Source organism: Euprymna scolopes, chromosome 38 (assembly GCF_053919585.1).
Source record: "Euprymna scolopes isolate OS-2025 chromosome 38, ASM5391958v1, whole genome shotgun sequence".
NCBI classification, from domain to species: domain Eukaryota; kingdom Metazoa; phylum Mollusca; class Cephalopoda; order Sepiida; family Sepiolidae; genus Euprymna; species Euprymna scolopes.
The window spans coordinates 5,562,689-5,585,786 of NC_136519.1; the positions used below are offsets into that span (position 1 = coordinate 5,562,689).

The 23,098-nt window shown below is 35.2% G+C and overlaps 1 protein-coding gene across 3 annotated transcripts in view; it reads left to right on the top strand.

The window, feature by feature from the left end:
• Positions 1-23,098, top strand: part of LOC145263056 (prostatic acid phosphatase-like) — an 82,972-nt gene that overhangs the window by 52,833 nt on the left and 7,041 nt on the right. For all 3 annotated transcript variants that reach the window (XM_080119898.1, XM_080119899.1, XM_080119897.1), the window contains exons 4-9: positions 1,832-1,984; positions 8,686-8,781; positions 9,198-9,287; positions 11,906-12,029; positions 13,530-13,612; positions 19,167-19,359. In XM_080119898.1, coding sequence (XP_079976024.1) covers positions 1,832-1,984; positions 8,686-8,781; positions 9,198-9,287; positions 11,906-12,029; positions 13,530-13,612; positions 19,167-19,359 — 739 coding nt within the window. The remainder of the gene's footprint in view (positions 1-1,831; positions 1,985-8,685; positions 8,782-9,197; positions 9,288-11,905; positions 12,030-13,529; positions 13,613-19,166; positions 19,360-23,098) is intronic.

Below are 23,098 nucleotides of genomic sequence, written 5' to 3' on the forward strand. Positions count from 1 at the left end.
TCAAAATAGGCACCAACCTAATATTAATTAACTGCCATCCAAGTTTCAACCTCTGCCCCATCGACGAAATGTTGCATCCCTCTGCCTGTTCTACAAGTATTTTAATGGTGGATGCTCCGAACTACCAGTCCTTGTACCCTCTTGACGTAAATACCCCTGACAAACCAGGCAATCAGCAAAATCCCACCCCTACACATTTCTAGATGTAAGAAAGCCTTCTACTATAATGGTTTCTTCCCCAGAACTGCTAGACTCTGGAACTCCCTTCCGGGTTCCTGTTTTCCCAACTGTACTGACATGCAGAAGTTCAAGTGTAATGTGAACAGACATCTTGCTGTTCTACTTCCTAAATAGTATCCCTTTCTTAGTTGTTGTTTCTCGATGTTTCGGCCAACTATTCCTCTGACCTTCGTTAGGTGGTAACCACAACGGGATAGGAACTCCGAATCTCCTAACTGCATTCTCAGCAATTACTGCCGTCCATACTTGTCGTCTTACCACGTTTTGGCCAAGTAAACCTCTGGCTGGCTTTGGGTAGGATTGAAACCGCTATCTTCAGACAATTCTCACCTGGAACTGTAGAGATTCAACGTCTACTTAACTTGGTCAAAACGTGGTGAGACGACGACAACTATGGATGGCAGTAATTGCTGAGAATGCAGTTAGGAGATTCGGAGTTCCTATCCCATTGCGGTAACCACCTGACGAAGGCCAGAAGAATAGTTGTCCGAAACGTTGTGAAACAACTTAGAAAGATAAGGATAATAATCCTCAATAAATTATGTTCCCATATTTTTTTTTTTTTTTTTTTTACTTGTATGAAAAGTTATATATATATATATATATATATATAAAATCAAAAATGTGTGTGTGTGTATGTTTGCTTTTTGTGTATATCTGCAAAAGGCTTTTTTCGTCGGCCTTCTTGGGGGGGGGGGTCGTTCATTCTTAAAACTTTTTATATCACGTCTAAATGATAATATCTACGACTTAACGACGGGGGGGGGGGTCGCCTGTCTATTTAATTTGTCCGACCTTGAAATGTTAAATATTCCAGATTTTTTTGCTTTCGTTTTTCGGTATAAAAAAAGCGAAACTCGATTCAAATAGGTAAACATTTGGTCAATGTCGGCTTTGCCGTCATATCAAACAATTGCTTTATTACTCCTCACCTAATAATGAATGGGGGAACCCCCCTCCCTAAAAAAAACTATCATTAAATACTAAAATTGTTCCGCACTAAAAATATTCACTGCTGAATAGCCATTGCTTACGACGTCATAACGTTTCTGCGATGACCTCATTAAGCAGCCACCTATCAATCCAACCTCTTTGACTTACTCTTTCTTGACTTGACTCCCTTTTTAATCGCTCTTACATTGTTACTGTCTCAGCCTATTGGCATCAAGGCTCTGGGTTCGAGCCTACCTGCCACCACCCCCATCGCTGTTTTTTGGTTTTTAATATCGTTTTTTTTTTTTATGTTTAAACAGGGTTAAGTTTCCTTTGTGTTCTGATTACCCCCCCCCCCAACGCACATGCCTACAAACACCCGGGCAATGCCGGGTACCCCCCACTAAGTGTGTGTGTGTGTGTATATATATATATATATATATATATAAGGGCAAATTGCGAATCTGTAGTATCTGATTTGCTATTTGCTTTCTCTCTTCCCCTAAACACTTAAAAATATTTTATCTGGCATTATTTTGCATGCGATAATATTTATATATATCTCCTCACGAGTCATCATAAATACACATTGCTCTTTATTATACAGTGGAAGATGTTATCTTATTTTAACGTCTACGATGATTTCTGTTCTTTCCAGATCAAGATAGAAAGTTCCATTGTCAGCCGATGTCTGATGAGTGCTTATTCCAACCTTGCTGGTCTTTATCCGCCAGTAGGTGACCAAGTGTGGAAGAAGGACCTTCTTTGGCAACCAATTCCAGTTGAAACCAGACCGGAGATCGAAGACAATGTATGTAAATGTATTCTTGCTGTTGATTATTACAACAAAAAAATAGTTTTTTTTTTTTTTTTTTTTTTTTGTAGAATTTGTTTCCATTCTACCGTTCACATCGCTTAAACAACTGATATATTGGTTATAGTCCAACATCGCCGTCTGAATTCAAATGAAATAACCCCTTATTTAAATAAAATAAAACCAACTTTGCAAATAAAATTTTAATGATAAAAAAGAAAATGGATGAAAGTTTAAAAAAAAAAAAAAAATGAACAGTCAAAATCTGAATCTAAAAGAATTTTTGAAATAAAAATTTAGTCAACAAATTCTGATTAAAGTTATAATTCTATACACTAAAAAAGCAAATGACAAACAACTATTAATCAAAATGGGAGAATGTCCGACATCAAAATCACTTCAGAAATGTAATTAACTAAAAAAAAAATTAGAATAAAAATAGGGAGGCAATAATTAAATGACATTTCTGAAACAAACGTGCAAGTATCAGCGCATTCATCAGACGTTCTGGTGGTTTGGCAGGCCAAGAGAAGGTTTTAAGGGTTTCCATGAATAATTGTGATAGAGGTGTTCATAATGCCAAGTCAATTCGTGTTGATCCATGGTGTAGCGCATCATTAACAATCCTAGACTGTTGAGGAAGTTGCGCATGGGTGGGTGTGGGGGGGTTGGGGATCTATCGTTTTACGCGTCTCCATGGCAGTTAATTGAAATATAAATTTGTAGAGAATGTTGGCATATTTTGATTGCAGAGCTCTGCTGTTACAGCAAAAAAAAAAATAGTTCATAATAAACGAAAAATGACACCTAGTTAGTTTACAATGAACAAAAATGTGGAAATATTTATGTAAATGATATAAAACCAAATGCACTTCAAGAAACAAAAATTGGAAAGGCAATATTTTTTTTTTTTTTTTTTTTTTTTTTTACAACTAAAAAACTGGTCGCATGAGAAAAAAAATTTAAATTAGCATTGCCAAAATCCAAATTGAGACAAAATTACAACCAGTTTATAATGAAAAAAAACAAAAAAAAACAAAAAAGTGCACGTTTTCGAACTGATATAAAACTTATTACACTTTAAAAAAAATCCCCAAAAAACAGGAAAGGGCAAACAAATAAACAGTTAGCAACAATCCAGTGATTTATAAACAATATGGTGTGAATTTGAAAAAAAAAAAAAAAAAAAAAAATTGTCACATCAGTGGAAATCTTTAAAAAAAACAAAAAAAAAAGATGCAAAATCTAAATAACATGAAACCTGTTGCAATATTTTCGTTCTATAATGGGGTATGATCCCACACAGTCGGACGATTCTATTTATAAACGATGCTGCTAAGAACTGACGAATCAAATAAATTCACGTTCTGCTACTAACCAATCAGAAGCCAGAATTGCTTCATAAATATTAAACCTTTTCTGGAGCAATTTCACATGTTCTTTTCCCGGGTTTCGACACGGTAAGAATATTTTGTTCTGTGGAACTGTCTACTACAAACAAGTCACCTCCCAGGACTTGTGTGTAACAGTGAACCATCTGAAACTGTTCTGAAAGTCAAAATGGCTTACACTTCTAGAGGTTATGCGCCCAGCGTGCGTCTTTATTTCGATGGATCCGAATCAAAATTCGAATTGTGGCAAGTTAAATTTCTGGGATATCTACGAATACAAAAGCTACACAAAGTACTACAAACACAACCTGAAAACAGAAACGACCCCGACTTCATTGAAAAGAACGCAACTGTCTTTGCGGAATTAATACAATGTTTAGATGACCGAAGTCTATCACTGGTAATGAGAAGCCCTGGACGACGGCTGCAAAGCATTAAACATATTGAGAGAGCATTATTTATCGAAAGGAAAACCCAAAATTATTTCTTTATACACTGAATTGACCTCTCTAAAACGAATGGAAGCCGAAACTATTACTGATTATATTATAAGAGCCGAGACAACTGCAGATTCTTTAAAAATGTCTGGTGAAGTTATGACAGTCTGTTAATTTCCATTGTCCTTAAGGGATTAGTGATTTCAAACCATCTACCACCGTGATAACCCAGAAAGAAAAACCCATGACTTTTAGCCAATTCAAGATAGCACTCAGAAGTTACGAAGAAACTGAAAAAATGATCACAGAAAAAAACGAATCCACAAATATCATGAAATTTAAAAGTACACACATAAAAACACCAAAATCGAATTATACCCATGCCAGGAATAAAAAACGCAACTTTGGCAAAAGCAGGTTTTTTCCTAAAAAAAAGTACAAAAATTATTTTCTATAATTGTGGACGACCTAATTACAAGAGTTTCTAATGTAGATACAGGACTCAAAATGGCGACTCCATTAAAAATGTAGAGAGCTCTGTTAGCGAACATACATTTTTATTTTCGTGTACATTTGATGCTTCAACAAACAATAATAATTTTCTTGTCGATTGTGGGGCCACGGCACATGTGATTACTAAGAAATCTGATTTTATCAATTTTGATCCCAACTTTAAGCCACAAAATCATTTTGTAGTACTAGCTGACAGGAGTCGAGTCAATGATATCGTTTTGAAAAGAGGCAATGCGAAAAAAGTTGTGATTAAAATAAAACATTAAACTTGCTAGTCTAGTCTCTTACTAAAGAAAATATTGGGTCGGATTATAATTTGTAATTGTTAGAATTTCGATTCTTGAGAAGAAGGACTGATAATTACTGTTATTGACGAGTTGGTATCAAATATTTTGTTTGATGAAAGCTATTGATAAGTTTAGATTCAGACCGATTTTATGTAGATAAGTTTTCAGAATGTGTGAGAGAATATATAATTATTTCCACAGCCAGACATCATGACTCTTGTGAGCTGCGATGTTGTTTGGCCGTGTAAATGATTATGATGCGATGTTGTTTGGCTGTGTAAATAATTATAATGCGATGTTGTTTGGCTGTGTAAATAATTATAATGCGATGTTGTTTGGCTGTGTAAATAATTATAATGCGATGTTGTTTGGCTGTGTAAATAATTATAATGCGATGTTGTTTGGCCGTGTAAATAATTATAATGCGATGTTGTTTGGCTGTGTAAATAATTATAATGCGATGTTGTTTGGCTGTGTAAATAATTATAATGCGATGTTGTTTGGCTGTGTAAATAATTATAATGCGATGTTGTTTGGCTGTGTAAATAATTATAATGCGATGTTGTTTGGCCGTGTAAATAATTATAATGCGATGTTGTTTGGCCGTGTAAATAATTATAATGCGATGTTGTTTGGCTGTGTAAATAATTATAATGCGATGTTGTTTGGCTGTGTAAATAATTATAATGCGATGTTGTTTGGCTGTGTAAATAATTATAATGCGATGTTGTTTGGCTGTGTAAATAATTATAATGCGATGTTGTTTGGCCGTGTAAATAATTATGATGCGATGTTGTTTGGCTGTGTAAATAATTATAATGCGATGTTGTTTGGCCGTGTAAATAATTATAATGCGATGTTGTTTGGCTGTGTAAATAATTATAATGCGATGTTGTTTGGCTGTGTAAATAATTATAATGCGATGTTGTTTGGCTGTGTAAATAATTATGATGCGATGTTGTTTGGCTGTGTAAATAATTATGATGCGATGTTGTTTGGCTGTGTAAATAATTATAATGCGATGTTGTTTGGCCGTGTAAATAATTATAATGCGATGTTGTTTGGCTGTGTAAATAATTATAATGCGATGTTGTTTGGCTGTGTAAATAATTATAATGCGATGTTGTTTGGCTGTGTAAATAATTATAATGCGATGTTGTTTGGCTGTGTAAATAATTATAATGCGATGTTGTTTGGCTGTGTAAATAATTATAATGCGATGTTGTTTGGCCGTGTAAATAATTATAATGCGATGTTGTTTGGCTGTGTAAATAATTATGATGCGATGTTGTTTGGCCGTGTAAATAATTATAATGCGATGTTGTTTGGCTGTGTAAATAATTATAGGTTTATTCTTATGAATTTAACCGCTTAAAATATTGATATCTTTTTTTATTCATTTATTGCAACTAGCAAAAACGTTTCCTCTAATCACATATTTTTGCTAACCTGGAAGAATGGTATCGTTACAAATGAACCTATACTACACTGCACTCAGAAGGAGGCAATGCTTAGGAAGATGGTTTCATGACGATAAAATAGTACATTTACCTCCTATTCCTAAAAAAGGCATAATACTTATGACAACAAGAGATGCTCTATTGTCTCCCACCTTCCGCCCCTATCGTCTTTAACAAAAGAGCACATAATGCCTGGAAGGGTGGTCTTTGTGATAAAAAGAACAGATACTACACTGCCATTGCTGAGCATTCAAAGGTTGTATAATTAATAGTAGTAGTATAGTTTTAGAAAAATACCAAATCTCCATTCGTAAGAGATTTTTATTTGTATCATTTGGATTCTTCAAACTAATGTTCTCATCTTCTGCGTTATTTTCACAATATTTACATCGGTGCAATCTCTGAACTCTGGGAAATATTTCTGTCAAACTTGTAAATCTACACGCAATTTTGAACGGAACTTTTTCTTTAATCCACTGGGGTAACATGCTCTCATTCCGTCAGCCATGACTGAGTAGAAGTCCAAAGTAATTTTCAATCTGTATTTTAAATTGCAGAATTGGATTCTAAATGATTCTGTTCAAAAGTTCTGTCCAGATTCCTGAGTTTGACAGAAAAAAATCCCTGAGTTCGACAAGGTACACCTGAAGAACCGGTTTTGTACAGACTTTAAAAGTTCTTGAATTTTAACTTTTGCCTTGAAAAAACTTTTTCTATTATTACCTTGAAAAATCCTTGAAAACATGGAAAATGTTTTGAAAATTTTATTCTTTATGTCCAATAAAAATTTGTCGAAATATTAAAAATGAAATTGAAATAAATTTTCCTCTATTTTTGCTTTCATTTATAATTTAAATTTTTTGGTGGGGGTGTAGTGTGGCCGCTATAAATAAAAATACCCCCCCCCCCCAAAAAAAAAAAACAAAAAAACTTCACTTTTCTTCTGCAGATGGAACTCTCCAGTGGCGGATTCCTCTCAACCCCCTAACAGAAAAAAAAAAATTGTGATAGTGTAAAATGAAGCTGGCTAGGCCAAAAAAAAAAAAAGATGCACCGTAGTAAAAAGTTAATATTTGAGATGAAATAAAAAGCATTTTAAAAAACAAAAAATGATGCAGGTAGATTGCAAAGTAACTTTTATTGGCTACTAGCCTGGGTGTCTGGCGTTGCCCAGGTGTTTAGAGTTGTTAGGGTTGAGCAAAAAAAAAAAAGGGGCAAAAAGGTGGTAGCAGTCAGGCAGGATCGAACCCTTGCCGCAAAGGAGGAAAAGAAAGTGGAGGGAAAAAAAAGTGACATCTTTACTGTTGCACCCATCACCAAACCAGAAGTGACAAATGTTTAAATTAAGGCTAGTCAATCGAAAAGAGGAGCTGAGTTTCGAAAATATGACAAGCGACCCCCCCCCCTCCTTGTAGAAAAGTGCCCAGATGAGGGTGAAGGAATTAATGTTTTTAGCCAATTTTTCGTCAGGAGGGTCTAGCTTCAAAATGATACCGATCTCGTGAAAATCTGTCGCCTCTGTCAAAAGTTTTAGACATACATACATACATACATTTAAACAGGCAGGTGAGATTTATATTATAGACTAGCGGGGATGCCCAGCGTTGCCCGGTAATTTGGAGGTGTGTGTGTTGTGGGGGGGGGGTAGATGAAAACAAATAAAAAAAAAAATGATAAAAAAAAAAAACAGAACATGATGGAAAAAAAGTTTTGGTAGGTAGGATTGAACCAGAAGCCTTGAGGCGAAGGTGGAAAATAAAGTTTGAAAAAAACTTGACACGTTACTGCTTGGCCTGCAAGGGAGAGTAACAGAAAAACGTTTGAATTGAGGATTGAAAACTGAATTGACATGAATTTAATGAGGGCAAATATTACATCATAGAAATCCCGCAGTTAACTTTTACTGTGAGGCAGTTTTTTTGTTTTTTTTTTTGTTTGCCAAACTTTGGCTGATTTCCCATAAGAAGGCAGGGGCTTGAACAGTCGAAAATAAGCGTTTAAAAACGCGGGTAGTTGAATGTCAACATATCGTTTTCTAGGTCAAATATCACGCCGTAGCAGTGGTAGAGAAAACTAATTCACAGCGCAAATTTTGTAAGATAAAAATCGCTGAAATAAAAGATATTTACGGCGTCGTTTCGTAAATCATAGATATTATAATCTAAGGAGTATATAAAAAGTTCTAAGACATTGTCTGGAAAAGGCCTTGAAAATGGAAATTGAAAATCTGTATGTAACCTAAAAAAAAAGGTCGGAGTTTAAATCGACTGAAGCATTAAAATCTTACCCAAGATGAGAACAGTAGTATGAGTCATATAAATTATCAATTCTCATCTAAAAAAGAAAAAAAAAGTCTGTTTCATCGTTTACCATGCGGATTGGATAGAATCTTATTTTAGAGGAGTCGTCTTTAAGAATCTTTGTTGATTCATTGGTTGGTCTGTCACATGTTTGTCTGTCACACTTAAATTTGAACTAGCCTTGACCTTGTAAAATATACCAATTGAATAGACTTATCTTAAGGATGGCTTTATCTTAATTTCTAGTTGAGTTGATGATGTATAAAGAGAGAAAAAAATTGTATAGCTTTGTTTTTCTCCTTTAACCCAGATGTTAAACATGGGAAAACCTTGCCCAAGATACGATCAACTTTTTGAGAAAGAAATGCGATCACATGAAGTAACAGATGAAGAAAAGGCCAATAAGGTAAGTAATTTTTACTGAATTTATTCTGTTGCAATTTATAAACATATTTTCGGGTTATTAATCATTTTGCTTTTTCCTTTTTCTTTCATTATTTATTTTATAAATTTTTTTTGTTGATAGTTTTTAAAACTATTTTTTCATTATATTTTTTTACATATTTTCTACATTTTATTTTTAATACCATTTTTTTTTTTGTTAGTTTATTTTTCTATTTTGCATTTAATTTTTTGTTTAATTTTGTTTTAATTTTAAAATTTTTGTTTTTAGTTTTTTTCCTTTTTTTTTGTTTTATTTTTTTGTATTTTTTGTTTTAGTTTTTTAATTTTTTTTTTTTTTAATAAAAAGAACAAAAACGACAAAGCTTGAATGTTGAAATTCATCTGTTGATTGAAAAAAAAAAAAATTTTTATTTTCAGGGTTTTTATGATTTCATTGACAAAATGACAGGAATTAAAAGGGAAAACATTTCATCGATTTGGTCCGTCATCGACACTTTAAAATGTGAAGTAAGTAACAAAATTCCACCCTCCTCTCATTTATGAAAATTATACTTTTCTTGTTACGGATGGACAAAATAACCTCCATCTCTCTTGATGACAAGCCCAGTTTATTTGTATAAAGATCCATATTCAAATACCTGATGACCTGAAAAGAAACCAGATCACAAAACACACACGCACATTTCATTGCTACTGCTGATTAAGCATTATTAGACTGTGTTCAGGAGAATTGGAAAAACAGATTATTATGAACTATCAACTAAACTCCAACATGTCCCCTCTCCGAAACATGGCAATCGTGTACCTGTTTTACAGGTATTTCAATGGCAAGTGCTTTGACTAACTCCGAGAACTAGTACCCCCATAGCAGCAATACTCACGATAAACCCAACAATCAACAAAACCCCACCATTACACTGCAGAGATCCCTAGATCTACGCGAATAGCTTTTTTCCCCTCAAATTGCTGCAGTTTAGAATTCCCTCTCGGACGCTTGCTTTCCTGATTCTACATGCAGAAGTTAAAGTGAACATGTCACTGCCCAACTCCCTAAATAGTATCCCTGCAAATCTGGTCCCAAATAGTAGTCCCTCACAAATAAGTAGTCCTGTGCCTTGATTTGGGTGAAACATCAATAAAAAAAAAAAAAAATTAAAAAATTAGGGTTTTCTGTAATTAATGTTCATAATGAATTTATCAAGCACTTGTTCGGACAATCCTTCTCTAAGGCTGTCAGTCCTGGTCGATGAGAGCTGTGAATCTCAAAAGGTCAGTAAAGTTTGACCTTTACTGCCTCTGCCGAATTTTGCAGGTTTGCTGGCACAATTGTGCCTCTAATGCACAAATCTAAATCATCTCCCTTAACCAAGCATTTTTAAAGAATCGACTTTGTTTAGTCGATCACACTGTGCCACAACACACTCTATACACAAAGCAATAGCTCCAAAACCAAGATTCGCAAAGACATCAGAGAGGCCAGCTTAAGACGTGGTTGCACACTATCAAAGCTGACGTCGAACTATGCCTCTGGTCCTGGGACTGGCTACCCATAACTATCTTGTTGTATGTAGTCTGTGTTCATCCATGATGCTGTATATTCTATTTAAAAAAAAAAAAAAAATCGATTTTACCCACCATGAGTGAATGTCGGCAATTTCTTAAATTGACTTTTTTTTTCAATAGTTAGCGGTAACAATTTTTTTTTTTTTTTTCAAAAGAACGTTTTTCGTGTCAAATGTGTCATGTTGTTTAAAAATAAATTTAATGATAAATTAACTTAATGTTGAAAAGCTGCAATTGTTTTTAGCAATGTAAGTTAAATGTTTTGCAAATTATTAACATTGTTCTTTAAGAAGGTTGTAGTTTGTTTGGAACTGTGCATAATGTGAAAGGATTTGTGTTGGAAGGCTATTATAATGCGGTTTGTAGGAAACACTGGATATGAGTTAGCATATAAAAGAATGATGATATTAAAAGGAATTTTCAATAATTTTCAATTATAGTAGAACCCTGGGATATGGTGGCCCTAGAATGCTTTTTTTCTGGGTATGATGTGGGATACGATGTTTTCCGGCTCCTGGTTATGGTATTTGCCCCGCCTTACGGTGTTATGTTATTTGATTATATACACGTGTATTGTCTACTGTACTGTATTTTGTTACTAATTTTTAATGCTATATCCTGGGGTTCTACTGTATATTATGTTTATTTGCCACCATAATGTGTCGTACAAGGTGTTTTTTTTTTGGGGGGGGGGTTTACAAAGGAATCACTGCTTATTAAGGCCCAGAGGCCACTCGAGGATAAGGGTTAAAGAGTGTACAGTGGTCAAATGGACAATATCATAGTAATCGTTAGTAGCATACATTTGGTAAATTGGATTACTTAAGGGGAACGGCTCATCAAGAACTTGATGTTCCTAATTTTCAAGAGTAGTATCTCTTCTTCAGGGGAGAAAAAAATAAAAATAAAACAAAGGAAAACCTCGCTGAACAGATGTATACGTTTCTTTTTATTTTCTCCCCTGAAGAGATACTACTCTCGAAAATTAGGGATATCAACATTTATTATCTTGTACGACACATGTTGGGAAATAAATGTAATATAATTGAAAATTATTTTCTATTATTCTCATCTCCAGTGTTTCCCATGAACTGCATTGATATAGCCTTCAAACACAACTCCTTTCACATCATTCCTTAACTTTTGTCCATTAATTTATTTCCTATTAAAAAAGAAAAAAACGATTATGTAACATTTTGTAACTTTGTATGACATTTATTCATTACACCATAATTTTTATTCATTAATCATGCATTACTTTTTAAGTAATAAACATATTTATGTCTTATTTCTGTTCCTTAAGTTGGTGCAAGAATGTTTTTTGATTAACTATATATGAAAACATTCTTGCACCAACCTAATACTATGGCCACTAGTATGTGTGTAGATGGAAAATGGACACCAAAATTCTCAACGTTTTTCATAAGTGAAAAGTTGAAAATGGTTCATAACGATTTTTAACTATTCACTCTTGAAAAAACCCACAAAACATTAAGCATTTTGGGTGTCAAATTTGTATCGTTCAGAAAAACTTAACTGAATGTTCTGTTTCTTTTGCTCAGAAACGACATAACATGACAGCCCCAAGTTGGTTGAATGAAACGATCTACAATAAATTGCTTGAACTTGGAAGTTTTTCTTTCCACATTAAATATGGTACCCCTATGCTAGCTCGGTTGAAAGGTGGTAAGTAAAATGAAATATTTTTGATAGTATTCGATGGTGCATGACTATTGTAACAAACTATGGAATTTCTATATTGCAGTAAAATTGTGTTCGATCTATTGTGCTCAGTTGCCATAGCAGTGTTGTCGGCCTGTGAAGCTATCGCTTGCCATAGCAGTGTTGTCGGCCTATGAAGCTATCACTTGCCATAGCAGTGTTGTCGGCCTGTGAAGCTATCGCTTGCCATAGCAGTGTTGTCGGCCTGTGAAGCTATCGCTTGCCATAGCAGTGTTGTCGGCCTGTGAAGCTATCGCTTGCCATAGCAGTGTTGTCGGCCTGTGAAGCTATCGCTTGCCATAGCAGTGTTGTCGGCCTGTGAAGCTATCGCTTGCCATAGCAGTGTTGTCGGCCTGTGAAGCTATCGCTTGCCATAGCAGTGTTGTCGGCCTGTGAAGCTATCGCTTGCCATAGCAGTGTTGTCGGCCTGTGAAGCTATCGCTTGCCATAGCAGTGTTGTCGGCCTGTGAAGCTATCGCTTGCCATAGCAGTGTTGTCGGCCTGTGAAGCTATCGCTTGCCATAGCAGTGTTGTCGGCCTGTGAAGCTATCGCTTGCCATAGCAGTGTTGTCGGCCTGTGAAGCTATCGCTTGCCATAGCAGTGTTGTCGGCCTGTGAAGCTATCGCTTGCCATAGCAGTGTTGTCGGCCTGTGAAGCTATCGCTTGCCATAGCAGCATGTCGGCCTGTGAAACTTGTGTACATCTCTCGCATCTGCTACATTCTTAGTCATGTTTTTTGTACGTTCATCACATAGACCATTATCATCCGCTCGTTGTGCTGCTCCAATTCCAACACTGGTCCCAGTGTCAATAGTGTGGTCTAAGGTGCTGCTACAAAAAAAAATATCTTTTCAAATAAAATTACAACTCCAGTTGGAAACAACTACGAAACAGGCTTGAAAATCAAAGCTCCCAACTGACTAAATGAAAACAAGTCTTCAACTAAGCACAATTCATTAGCCAAGGGCCCATCTCTAACTGAGACACACAAACCTATACTAACTGGTAGGTGCCAGAAATAGTGGTAGCATGCATTTGAAATAACAGCATTGTCAGTCTGTCAAGCTTTTGTTTGAAATAGCACCATTTGTGGTCTGTCACGCTTTCAATCCTGCTTCCTGAAATAAATTCAAGCACAAATCCTCCACTTTAAATAAAGTCAATGGTTATTTTTTACTTTTTTTTTTGTTTGTTTTTCTTTAGACCATCAGAAATAAGTTATGTATAAAAAAATAATTTGCAGGCATTATTCTATGATTCTATTTGAATATAGTTGTGAACACTGGCGAAACAATTTTTCCTTTTTGACGAAGGATATACACTAATTTCATTATTTTTATTGCTTGCAAGTGATTATAATGTTAATTTTTAATTAAAATCTTTTAAAAATTGTGAACAAACTGTTTTTCATAAAGTTTGAAATGGTATCAAATTTAATGTTTTAATACTTTTTTCTTTCATAGGCCCCTTGTTGAAAAGAATTGTGATGAATTTCCAGGATAAAATAACAAAAGCTGGCAACCCTAAGATGTTTATGTTTTCTGCTGTAAGTATATATACATATATATATACATATACATATATATGATGAACATTATGGAAGTATATATACATATATATGATGAATATTATGGAAGTATATATGATGAAAATCATGGAACTAATATTCCGATGTGGAGGCTAAACATTCAACATGTTTTTGTGAAAAAGAACAAATTGCGTCATATCTTTTAAAATATCTAACAGCTATATGCACTCACTTCATGCCACAATGGTATTTTTTTATTTTTTAGTGATCACCACTTATCAAGGCCTGGAAGCCACTCAGGGATAAGGGTTATTGCAAGTACATTACATTAGTGTGGAGATTTGACGAAGTGTCTACCTAAGGGGGCAGTTCATTAGGAATTTGTTAACGTTGGACTTGAAGACATCCAAGTTGTAGTCCGGTGGGAAGCAGGCAGACGTACTGGTATTTTCTTCAAATTACTCTTCCTGAAGAAGTCTTAAAATAAAGACAAAATGTAGATGAGCATATAATTTGACTTATCCTTTTTTTTTTTTTCATCTCTCTCTCTCTCTCTCTCTCTCTATATATATATATATATATATATATATATATATATTAGTCTGTTTATGATACAAACATTATTGGTTACATATGTGCATACATGTTTCAGTGGAATCCCAATTCAAGTGTAACCCCTACACAGGCTTAAAAAACCTGCAACTGATTCCAATCCCCATGGCATTACCTTTATCTCCGTCCAGTGGTAGGATTTGTCCCATTGCTGTGGTTCACTTGTCTCCAATCTTGGTCCGGCTTCCAAACTGTCAACAAGTCCGATCTGAAATAGACTACTCCGCCATGCGACAGTGTTTCACAAACAAGACAAAAGAAGTCAAGGATGAACTTTTTCATAACATGAAATAATTATGGCACTGAAGTTTACAAGTTAGTATGTTCATAAGGCGTTAGTAACTTTGTACAATTTATAGTGGCTGGCAGTCGTTCGCTAACAAAGTTCCTTGTTTGTTTATCGTTGATGTATACTTAGGAAGGAAATTGACTTAGAAAGAAAACCCGTGGAAAGTTTCAACAGGGAGGGAGGTCGTCGAAGAAGATGCGTGACAGTGTGTGTCCTTCAGATGTTTTCGCTTTTCGTTATACTGGAATCGGTTAGCTGTAACTCTGCCTTCTCGGTACGGGTCCCAAATGGCCACCAGCCAATCGGAGCCGACCCTTTTGCCTTTTGTCTTTAGCTAGTTCCAGTCACGTTCTGCTTCCCAAAAGTGTGGGGGAAGGGGTCCAAGTATTTCCATTACATCGAAAATTTCGGCAACACCGCTCCCTAACCGCTTCTCGACCCACTAGCAAGGCTACCCAGCGTTGCCCGGTACTCCATCTGGTCACACAAGGATAACACCTCATCAGACCAAAAAAAAGAATCTATATTGAAATGGGAGTGAAAATTACATTAGTTTTATAAGATACTGGATGTGGTTAACGTTTATGGAAGAAAGTGCAGTGTATACTTTGTGAATGTGAGCAGTAGGGTTTCCTTCACCAAACCTCCCTCCAAAAAACCTCCAATTAATCATATTCACAAAGTATACTTTTTTATTAGCGATTCTGTTGTATTTTATTTTGCTTACCTAAGCACTGAAGAAGTTAATATTTTTAATAAATATTGAAGTAAAAAATATTTAATAAAAAGTATAATTTTTTTTTTCCTTTTCTCCTTTGTTAAATTTGTCAGAAATAATTTTAGTTATTTATTCTTAACACATGTATAATAATAAAAAAATTTAAAAAGAAAAATCTGTTCAGATGATCCAAATAATTGATACTCTCATCTCTATATAGCACTCCATAAATAATCAAAAATGATAAAATACTAGTTTGCTTTTTTATTTACCAAAAATAAAAACAATTCAAGAAAAACCTTTTATGTAATGAAAAATTTTCATCAAACATGTTATCATTTTTTTTTTTTTTTTTTTTTTTTTTTTTAACACGATTGATGTTAGGGAAAATGCTAACAAAGGGATATAACTCTTTAAACAATTATGCCTCTTACTCTGCCTTACTCTTGCATAAATTGAGTAGATTGCTTCATCAGATTGTCCAACACAACTATTTATGTGATCCCATATGTGTGTGTGTGTGTGTGTGTGTGTGTATATATATATATATATATATATATATATATGTGTGTGTTTTATTTTTTATTACCGTTTGGTTACATATGTTTCAGATGAACCATTTCTGTAAGGTCTGACGAGGCTGTTAGATCGTAAACACTGTCCGACATCCGAAACATATGTAACCAAACAGATAAAACAGTAATAAAAAAAAAAAATAAAACACATATTTGCTCTGCAATAGTATTGAGCACTCTCTTTAGGTTTTTACTAATGACCAGTTTTACCAAATATATATATATATATATATAATGATACCCTGGTTCTTGCCAGATCACTGAAGCTAAGCAATGTTGAACCTGGCCAGTATTTGATGGGTGACCATTTGGGAAGGTTGGGCATTGTATGTACAGCCCTAAGTCCTAGAAATTTCCAGGTTGGTACCTGGAGCGCAGTAATTCACTGGGAGAGATGCAACCCCCAGTCTTCGTTAAGATAAGTATCTAGGAGAGGGGAAACTCTGATGTAAAAACCTGCAGTCTATTGTATACTCTATCCTGTGGCAGTCATCTGCACTGACGGAGGTTAGCAGTAATACCAAAAACCTGTGGTTTGTTTTACACAAAGCCTTCACCACTATAAACAAATCAGCTGTGTGGATTTCCGAGCAACTTAGTTGTAGCGGAAACTCATATGTTGAAATTGACGGGAGAGTCTATCAGACAGACATTATATATATATATATATATATATATATATATATATATATATATATAATATATATATATATAATATATTAGCAGGCCACCCTGCATTGCTCTGTTGGAAAATGTTTAAATAGGCTACTTTAATTTATACAAATTTCATATTACAGAGCCAATTCTCTATTGAGTATCATATTGTACCCAATGTATAGTAGTAAAAGTTTAAAAAAAAAAAAAAAAAAAACTTTGGTGCTGTGAACTAGAATTGAAACCAAAACATTTAGCTCCCCAGCAGTATTTACTATGATATGAGCTAAGTACAGATGGATATCAAAACTTTAGAGATTAACACAGGTTAACGTATAAATATATATTTGTGCATGTGTAGAGGAACACTTAGTCAACTTCCAATTTTTCCATTTTGAAGAAGACGGACGGTTTTTCCGTTGTCTCCCCCTCTTAAATTTGATTTGGCTTTTAGCCGGTAAAAATAGCTGCTAATGAGTATTAGCAGCTATTTTTACCGGCTAAAAGCCAAATCAAATTTATTCCACAGATCCAAATCTAAATATCGAGTTTCAAATCTATAGACGAAAAATTGACACTAATTTTGTAGAAACCCTTCCTTAAACAGTCATTTATAAACATTTTGTATTTGGACACGTGGCGCAACGGATAAAATGTAAATTAATCAATTTGAAGTGACAGCTGAAAAAAGATCCAAAATTAATCTTTCTCTTCACTATATCTCCCTTTCCTTTCTCCAACAATGGTTTATATAGTACTAGCCTGTGTGCCCGGCATTGTCCGGGTGTTTGGAGGTGTGTGCTGAGAAAAAAAAAAATGGTGGCAGGCAGGCTCGAACCTGTACCACGATGGAGGAAAAGAATGTGAAAAAAAAAATGTGACATCTTTGCTGTTGCATCCATTGCCAAACCGGAAGTGACGAACGTCAAAATTAAGGCTAGTCAATCGAAAAGAGTGGATTACTTTAGAAAATATCTGCAAAAAAAGTGACCACCCCTCCCTCCTTGTAGAAAACTACTTTGTTGAGGGTGAAGGAATTAATATTTTTGGCCAATTTTTTTTATATTTGTCGTCCGAAAGATGGAGGTTTAAAATGATACTGGTTCTGTCACTTTCCGACGCATCTGTCAAAAGTTTTAGGCAGACATACAAACATACATGCATACATTTCAACAGACAGGTGAGATTCATATAATAGATTAATACTTGTGATGTTTCCTATTGTTTATAATGGACTGTTTCAGTTTTCTGTTTTCTGACTATTCACCTCTTGATAACCAAAGAGTGTCGGAAACGAATGAGTGTATAAAATAGAAGCACGAGCTTGCCCCCCCCTCCCAAAAAAACAAACAAACCGAGAGGATTAGTGTAATAGATGGAAATCTCAAAACTACAGAATATGTTAGCATCATATTTTTTATGGGATTAAAATCTACGAGGAAAAAAAAAGTCAACGACTATGCAGTTTAACTTCCATATTTAAAAAAAGATTATAATTGTACAAAAACTTTAGAAAAAAAAAAAGGCTGCACACCAAAATTTATGCACATTTATTCTGTTTTCTTGGTTTTATAAAATTAAATTTGATAATTTCAAGCCAGTATTATTACGACTACCATATGTGGAATTAACCTGCCGGGCCGGGACGTTTTGAAGTTAATTAGGTTTGGTCAATGTTGGGGGGGGGGGGGCTTCATATTAGACAATTACTATTTATTTAGACACTGCCAGAGTGCCCCCCTTTTTGGGGACTTGTCCCCCCCCCCCCATTAAAAAACGACCTTGTGTCTAATTTGCTTTCGTGGGGAAGCAAATAAATACCTACCGTATGTGGAATTATGTTCCGTGGTTGTTGATTTTAATTTAAGCAGAATAGTAGAGAAAACATCCATCGTTAAAATTTTTTTTTTTTTTTTTTAATACTTGAGTTTTGATTGCTGTCTTTTTGAAGTCTAACAGAAACAAAATAGCACAAAAATTGTTTTTCTCTTTCTGTTATATATTGGTTATCATTGAAGGCACCATTTAAACATTTGTTACATATCGGTTATCATTGAGGTTATCCTAGGGTTATCACTGTGGGGCGCCATTTACGTTTGTGTATAACATAAAAAAGGATTCCGTGTGCGTATGATTGTCTCTAATATAAATGGTGGTGTGTTTGATTATCATAAAGGGAATCGTGTGTGTGACATGTATTTTCAGAACCTACCTCTGCTTCTTCGATGTTGGATCATCTGGGAATTTCTCATCCTGGAGGGAGACTTGATACCTGTTTGACGAAGATTTATCACTCCAAGACTATGAATGGGTTTTATAGTTTTTATTCCACTTTCCCCAGAGGTCCTGCAGAAGTGGAAGTGAAATCGGCTTGTGTGGGTTCTTCTTCACACACGTCAGCGTTCGTCTCCCCCCTCCCCAGTTAAGAGGGGGAGACAACGGAAAAACCGTCCGTCTTCTTCAAAGCCCAAATCAAATCTCCCAGATCTAGCCAACCTGACCACGTCACATATACGTAATCTGGTCAGCTGACCTTCGGTTCTGGTAAACGTGTCTACCTCCACGTTTACTCACCTCTCTCTCTCTCTCTCTCTGTAACATTTCATGACAGTTCTCTCATATTGAAATGAAACTGGATAAGAGACAGTCTTATGGGAAATAAATACTGACTCTCTTTTTAATATAATAAATTAAACATTAAAAATAATTACCTCGTTTTTCCAGCATGATACCACCGTGTGTGCCTTTTTGAGTGCCATGAATGTCTTCAATCAAAGATCACCTCCATATGCAGCCACTGTCCTAACCGAACTTCATGAACAACCCAAAGGCAACTTTTTCGTTCGGGTCTATTATAAAAACACCACGGAAAATATTACCGATTACATGACCGAACCTACACAACTGACTATACCTGGTAAGTGAAAAGCAGCGTTATTTATCTTCTTAAATGATGGGCTGATCAGCTCAGAGTAAGATTAAATGTGGACAGTATAGGGAATCTCCCTTGATTAAAACGGTTGGTATGATGAATCTGAATTGGAAAAATCACAACTTTTGGGCGTATAGAAATTGAAAGTTTGTGCTTATTTCCTGATGCTAAATATAACCCTATACATCCTCCGGGCCATATCTGTCGGTTTCTGGTTCATGGGACCATATTTGGGATATACCCCTAGCCATGTTTGTCGATCCTGGCTCACAGAACCATAGATGCAACCAAGCAAGGCTACATTTTTAACTGTCTAATGGTGGACCCTTCAAGGGTGACCAGCCTCTCACTGGTCACCAGAAAACACTGCTCTGATGCTCAGGGCATGCAAAATGTGCATGACCCTAAGTCTATGTGGCAACTCTTATCTTCAGTTGGCCGCTCGTCATCAGATGCTTTGTAGAGGCTCTGATGAATAGCTTGTATGCTGGCCTTCTCAGCTGCACTTTGGCATCGGTGCTGTAACAGTATTTCAATTCAGCAGTTCAAAAAAATAACTGAGCATTTCTTGTGAACAAAAATAATTATTTAAAAAAAAAATCTTAATGGTAAACTTTGTGCATGAAAAGCTAAGTTCTTCGAGTTCTCAATGACTTTCTGATGCAGGTTGTTACAACTAGGTTTATTTAGACAATTTCCCATCTAGGAACAAGAGCTTTTCAACTTAGCTACTCTGGGGGTTTGGCCCCTACCCCACCAGGCGGGAGGCCAAGGCGATGTGCACTGCTCGATTCCAGCCAGCAAAAGACTCCTATTTCTAAAAGCACAAATCAACTTCTTTCCCCTCTGTCACTTGTAGTTTCTTTTTTTCTTTCTCTTTCCTAACCATATCTCTTTCTTTTCTCCTTTTTCTTTCTTCCTCTCCAACTGAAATTACCTTTCCCTCAAAGAAACTGTATTATCTGTCCAAACTAACTTATCAGCTAACTCTCGCATTTTCCCAGTTTCGTTTCCATGCTCGCTTGGTGGTCTGACACTTAACTAGACCAGGTGACTTTATGACAATCTTTTCCAGATAATAGAGCAGATCTCTCGTCGCCATGTCAACTTCACTTCTCTTTTTTGTTAATCATATCGGCAAAAAAACATATTCCAGACTTTGGAAAAAAAAAAAAAAAAAATTTCTAATACCCCATGTCGAACACCCCACCCAACTCTTAGCCAGTAGCAGGGTGAATTGGTATTACTCGAGCAAGTAACATCGTTACAAAATACAATTGTTTTGTCTTTTTTATTTGATTTTGTTAACACCGTCTTCCACTGCTGGTAGTAATGATAGAATCATAAATATTGATTGATTTTTAAACTTCAAGTAAAACTAAAATCTATAGATCATCCTCCACAAGTGTATTTGTTTGAGAAAATATCTGCGCATTTAACATGTTTTTATGGTAATCCCAGGGAGGGGAAAGGGTAACTCTATAGTTAAATATTTAGACTTTTTATAAAGAATCTCAATCGGTAATTGTATCACAATCGTCCCATCACTACTTGATACTTCCTGTTAGATTGTTTGAATCTGGTAAAAACTGAGTTTGCAAAACCAGTTAAAAAAAAAAAAAGATCCAAAATTAATCTTTCCCTTTACTATATCTCTCTACTCTTTCTCTTTCCAATAACTTGCATAGTATTAGTGCTTGTTGTCATATTTCTTAGTTTATAATAGATTATTTTGGTTTTCAGTTTTGTTAGGTTGTCCAAAAGTTTGTAAACGCTTGCAAAAGAATTGAAATTTTAGACGCCAAGTAAAAAAAAAAAAAAAAAAATTAATCCTTAAAATAAAGACCATTCTTTTCTAAGACTTTCTGCCATCGAACTTTCGGATCTGGTCAAAGTACCATTCAACCGGCTTCAAATCAAAGAATTTTTTTGCACGTTTTTTTGACTTCATCAAACGAGTCGAATCGGCAGCCCTTCAGAAAATGTTGCATTGAGCGGAAAAGGCTGCATCTGATGAAGTCAGGACTGTAGGTTGGATATGGCAGAATCTCAACGCTGTCCAGATTTTCAAATGCGTCTTTGGTTTTCCTGGTTGTACGTAGCTTGGCATTGTCCTGCTGCATTAAGCATACTTTCGGTTGATCAGAGCTGGGTACTTTTGCTTCAATCTTTCATAGACCGACTCCAGTTGCTTACAGTAAAGTTCGGCACTGATGGCATGACCATTCGGAAGCAATTCAAAAATGCGCAGTTCCTTCAAAGTTCCACAGAATGCACAAAATTGCAAAAATGACACTTTTTACGCCATAACTTTTGCTCCATCGATTAGATTTTTCTGAAACTGAGCGAAAATGTGAAGGCAACGTTGGCCGTTCGCACTTCACACATGCAGCACCATGTTATTATTTTTAACTTAATAAGCAAACAGTGAAAATTGAAAACGAGTGATAGTGTATAAGATAAGTGCAAGACGTCAAACAAAATAACGTGTGCAGAACAGGAGACTTGGTTGATATAGTCGCATTGAAAGAATAGATGAAATTTATTGGGTTAGTAGGTGTAGGATTATTTTTGAGGTTACAGGGGTAGGGCAAAGAAAACATGAGGAAGTGATAAGGATGGACTTGAGAGAAAGAGGGATAAAGACCTGGGCAGAGATAGGTTTGTTTGGAAGTCAATTTCCAAAAGCTGTCCAACACACACTGGCATGAATAACCATAAGACAACTTTTTCATTCATATTAAAGAAACTATTCACGCATGCGCATTCGTGAAACATTTAGCAAACATAAGTTTGATGCCATGTCCCAATTTTTCAATTTTGCAGCCCTTTTTTCTGGATGAAAGCAGATTAAAAACATATCTGAATATCTTATATACAAAATTTAAAGTCTGTAGATTAAAAATTCATTGAGTATATAGGTTGAAAAGTGTCCTTGCACACACGCACATTCTCACTTTTATAGAAATATAGATTTGGACCTTTGATTTGTCATCTCTAAAATAACTACTAAAGTGTCGAATAGTCAAAATTGTAAAAAATGAATTGAGCGCTAAATATTCTGGTTTCGATTCCAACTGATAGCACTAGTCATTATTTTCAAACTTTTGAAATCATTAATATATATTGGAATCATTAATATATATTGGAATCATTAATATATATTGAAATCATTAATATATATTGGGTAATGAGGAAAAGTATAGGTTGTTTGGTTACATGTCTGATCCGACACAACTTAGCAAAATTATGTGACGCCGATCTCTGATCGTCTCCAGAGTTAAATACATCCTTGTTGAATATTTTTATTATCGCTTCCAGACCTTAAAAGCAAATCTTCCATAGAAGACCCGCATCGACCCAAATGTCTCTGACTTTGATTTATGGAAGAAACTGGAAATGGCCAAAAGCAAATTGTAGTATCTGTTCTGATACTTTTCATATTTTTTGTCAGTGAAAGAATTCCTTCTAGACTGAGGCAATATAAATTTTTATTCCAATCCAGAGTGTCCCTTTTGTGGGAGCTGGATTTTTTCTCCACAGTAAAAATTGACCTTGTGTCTAACTCTGCCCTCCTGGGGAGGCAAGTAATGGAACTGCTTTTTCATTTTCTTAAAGTTAGTCAATTACCCCCCCCCCCCGGTTAATAATTTAAAAAAAATTTTCCATTTTAGTGTCGAAAGAGAATAAAAAAAAAAAATAAAAAAAGTAGGATTAGTATTTG